Here is a 2,991-nt window from a genome sequence, read left to right on the forward strand (position 1 = left end):
GAGCTGTCCTTCTCCTCCCTCTTCCTCCAGCCTCACTGCCCCGCGAGGCCCAGAGCCAGCCTTGGCCCAGCTCCCCGTGGGGTTCCAGCATGAGGGAACCTCGCATCGGAAATAGTGAAATCTCCCAAACGTGGGTGATGACGGGAGGCACTGCCACGCCTTCATTCTCCTCCTTTCCATAAGCTAGGTTTCATGACTTGCTTGAGCACAGTAGGGGCTGTAATAGCCATTTGTGGGGTGCTGTCCAAGCCTTTCCTATTTTGCCAGGGGTCGGGTGAGTGGGAGGACACAGGGAGGAGCTTGGAGGAAAGCAGCAATGCTGGGAGCCGGCAAGGGAGGGCCGTAACCCGACCGCGAGAGGAACAGTTCACACTGCACACTTCTGATGGCGGTGGCTTGGCAGGGTCTCCCTTCCCAGGGAGAACAGTGCTTTAGAAGCGGTTGCTTGATGGGCGCTGCCGGTACCCCCAGAGAAGCGAGTGCCTGGAATTGCAGACCTCGAGGATTCACTGAGGCTACAGTGCTGCTCCCGGCCGGTCCAGTGTCTGATCACATGGACGATGCGTCTGCCCAGAGCCTCACTGCGTCCTGTGAGTCCAGCATCGTGCCCTTCGGGGTGGACTTGGGGGCTCAAGTTTGGATGGTGTGACTAAAGCTGAAAATTCACAGCTTGTGAAATGGGACTTTTTCTAATAGTTTCTGGCACCGCCCCCCTCCAGTATCAGATTTGTCTGTCTTGACTCATCCCGGTAACGCCCTCCTCCTTTTTTTTCCTGCTGTCAGGAACGTGTGCTGAAGAAAAGAAATTAAATCATACTGAAGTGTTAGGGTCTACCAGGAGCTTGGTGTGGTGTCCTTCCCAGGGAGAAGGCGATGGTGGTTTCAGAGGCTGCTGAGGTAGAGTGTTCTCAAAGGAAGGAATCTCCAGTGCTAGAATTTACCTAGTAAGCTAGCAAGAATGGGAAGTCTTTTGAGGAAAGGCTTCTTTGTCTCTTGCCTTCATGTTAAGTCGCTTCAGTCATGTCTGACTCTGCAACGCTATGGACGTTAACTCACCAGACTCCTCTGTCCATGGGATTCTCCAGGCAAGAAAACTGGCGTGGGCTGCTGTGTCCTCCTCCGTGGATTCTACCCGACCCAGGGATCGAACCCATGTCTCTACCGTCTTTTCCATTGGCAGGCAGGTTATTACCACTAGCACCGCTTGGGAAGCCCCTTTTTGTTTTTTTTTTTCACTTTCTTGGAGGCCCCCAAATATTCAGGCCTTTGTAGGGAGGAAGGTGAGTGAGTGACTGGTAAGCCTTCCGGGTATTTCCAGTTCTGTTCTGGTGGTGATAGGGCTTATCTCCCCAGCTTACCTGTTCCCTAGCACTTAGGGGCCTCCCTGTCCACTTCTGCGTCGCCCCAGCGGATGCCTGTCGGCTTGCTTTCTAGCAGTTAAATATGCAGCCTCAGTGCATATCAGCTATTATATCAGCAGAACTGCAGAGTATTTTACAAGTAATCAGTTCATGCAGATGGCACATAAATCATGTCTGCTCTGGCCCTTTGGACACTAATGTTCCCTTATTAAGGCATAAGTAAGCCTTCCTGTTCTCATCCATCCTCCCAGACTTTTTTTAATTACTGACAAGCAGCGCCTGGTGGTTGCTCCGCCAGCCCCATCGTCCCTCCCCGGCTAAGTTGCCTTCGTGAGGTTCGTCTGTTTTTCCGGAGCTGGCCAAGTTGCCGTAGGAAGCCGGGTACCTTGCGAATGGCCTGAGCCCAAGGAGACGCTTATCTCTGAGCGGAAGTGGCCGCTGCGCTTCTGTTTGTGATAGTCTTGACCGGTTCGTGTTTTTTGTGAAACGTGTCCTGATGACAGCAGTGGTGCTCCGGGGAGGAGGGACAGATTAGCCAGGCTTGGTCACGAGGGGTAACTGAAGTCCCCGCTGAAGTCTGGGGAGTGGACGCGGAGCCGTTTCGTGAACGCCAGTCTGCCTAAAGAAACAGAGACCGGGCCCTGTTTCTCAGCCCCTGGAAGACTGGATGCCCAGTTCACTCTCGTGTGCGCCGTTTCAACATTTCTTCATTCTCCTTCCAAACCGTGGGTGCAGATCTTTGCTCCAACCCGCGTGGATTTCTGCTTCCAATTTCTCCTGCCCTGCTGCTCGTGTTTGCCCAGTTTTCATTTTGGTCCGAAATGACTCTCAGAGTCTGGAAGAACCCCTGGGTTCTTCTGGTTTGGTCTCAGAGAGAATTAACGACTTTTAAACAAGGCCTGTAAAAATACCGCCATCTACTTTTGAAAGACGTTTTCTGAATGTGAAATCTATCTAAATAGTTACTGTTGAGGGTGGAAAGGATTTTGGAAATTGCAACAACAACTTATGGTCCCCTTTTAGAGACCACCGCGGAGTGCCAGACCGTCTTGTCTCTTTTCTTGGATGGGCCGACGCCATTATGCAGGGCCTTGCTTTTTAGATCTGCTTTTTTAAGACCACGTGTATGGAGTATAGTGGGGCTGAGGCACTCCGAGGTGGTGTTTTCCTCAGACAGGGCAGAGAAATGATATAAAACAGGCATGTTTGGGGCGTCAGTTCAGAGCCCCAGGCTGGCTGGCAAGGGTGTCTTAGCAGCGAGAGAAGCCAGCCTGAGTGAGAGCCTCTGGGGTGCAGGTCGTGGATCGGATCCTGCTCTGGATTTCAGCCAGCCTGGGGTCCTGTATGTCTGCTTCTGGGACGTGATGGTCTTTTGGTACGACAGTGTAGAAGGACAGCATCTCAGAATAGAGATCATCCTCTTTCTCCTCTTCTGCCGGCAGCTGCTGAGATGGGGTGCGGGTTGAACAAGCTGGAGAAACGTGACGACCGACGGCCTGGAAATATCTACTCGACGCTGAAGAGGCCCCAGGTGGAGACCAAGATAGACGTGTCCTACGAGTACCGCTTCCTGGAGTTCACCACGCTGAGCGCCGGTGAGCCGGGCGCTGGGGGCAGGGGCAGGCTGGGG

The 2,991-nt window shown here is 53.2% G+C and overlaps 1 protein-coding gene across 8 annotated transcripts in view; it reads left to right on the top strand.

The window, feature by feature from the left end:
- The window catches only part of RFTN1 (raftlin, lipid raft linker 1), a 220,955-nt gene that overhangs the window by 16,099 nt on the left and 201,865 nt on the right, over positions 1-2,991 (top strand). For 4 of the 8 annotated variants that reach the window (XM_010856723.1, XM_010856717.1, XM_010856720.1 and 1 more), the window contains exon 2: positions 2,804-2,956. In XM_010856723.1, the coding sequence (XP_010855025.1) occupies positions 2,812-2,956 (145 nt within the window). In that variant the 5' untranslated portion in view covers positions 2,804-2,811. Of the gene's footprint in view, positions 1-232; positions 591-1,674; positions 1,830-1,889; positions 2,048-2,803; positions 2,957-2,991 lie in introns of those variants that run through there. The other 4 variants (XM_010856716.1, XM_010856722.1, XM_010856719.1 and 1 more) reach the window with 4 other exon arrangements.

This window comes from Bison bison, unplaced genomic scaffold (genome assembly GCF_000754665.1).
Source record: "Bison bison bison isolate TAMUID 2011002044 unplaced genomic scaffold, Bison_UMD1.0 scf7180017864374, whole genome shotgun sequence".
NCBI lineage: Eukaryota > Metazoa > Chordata > Mammalia > Artiodactyla > Bovidae > Bison > Bison bison.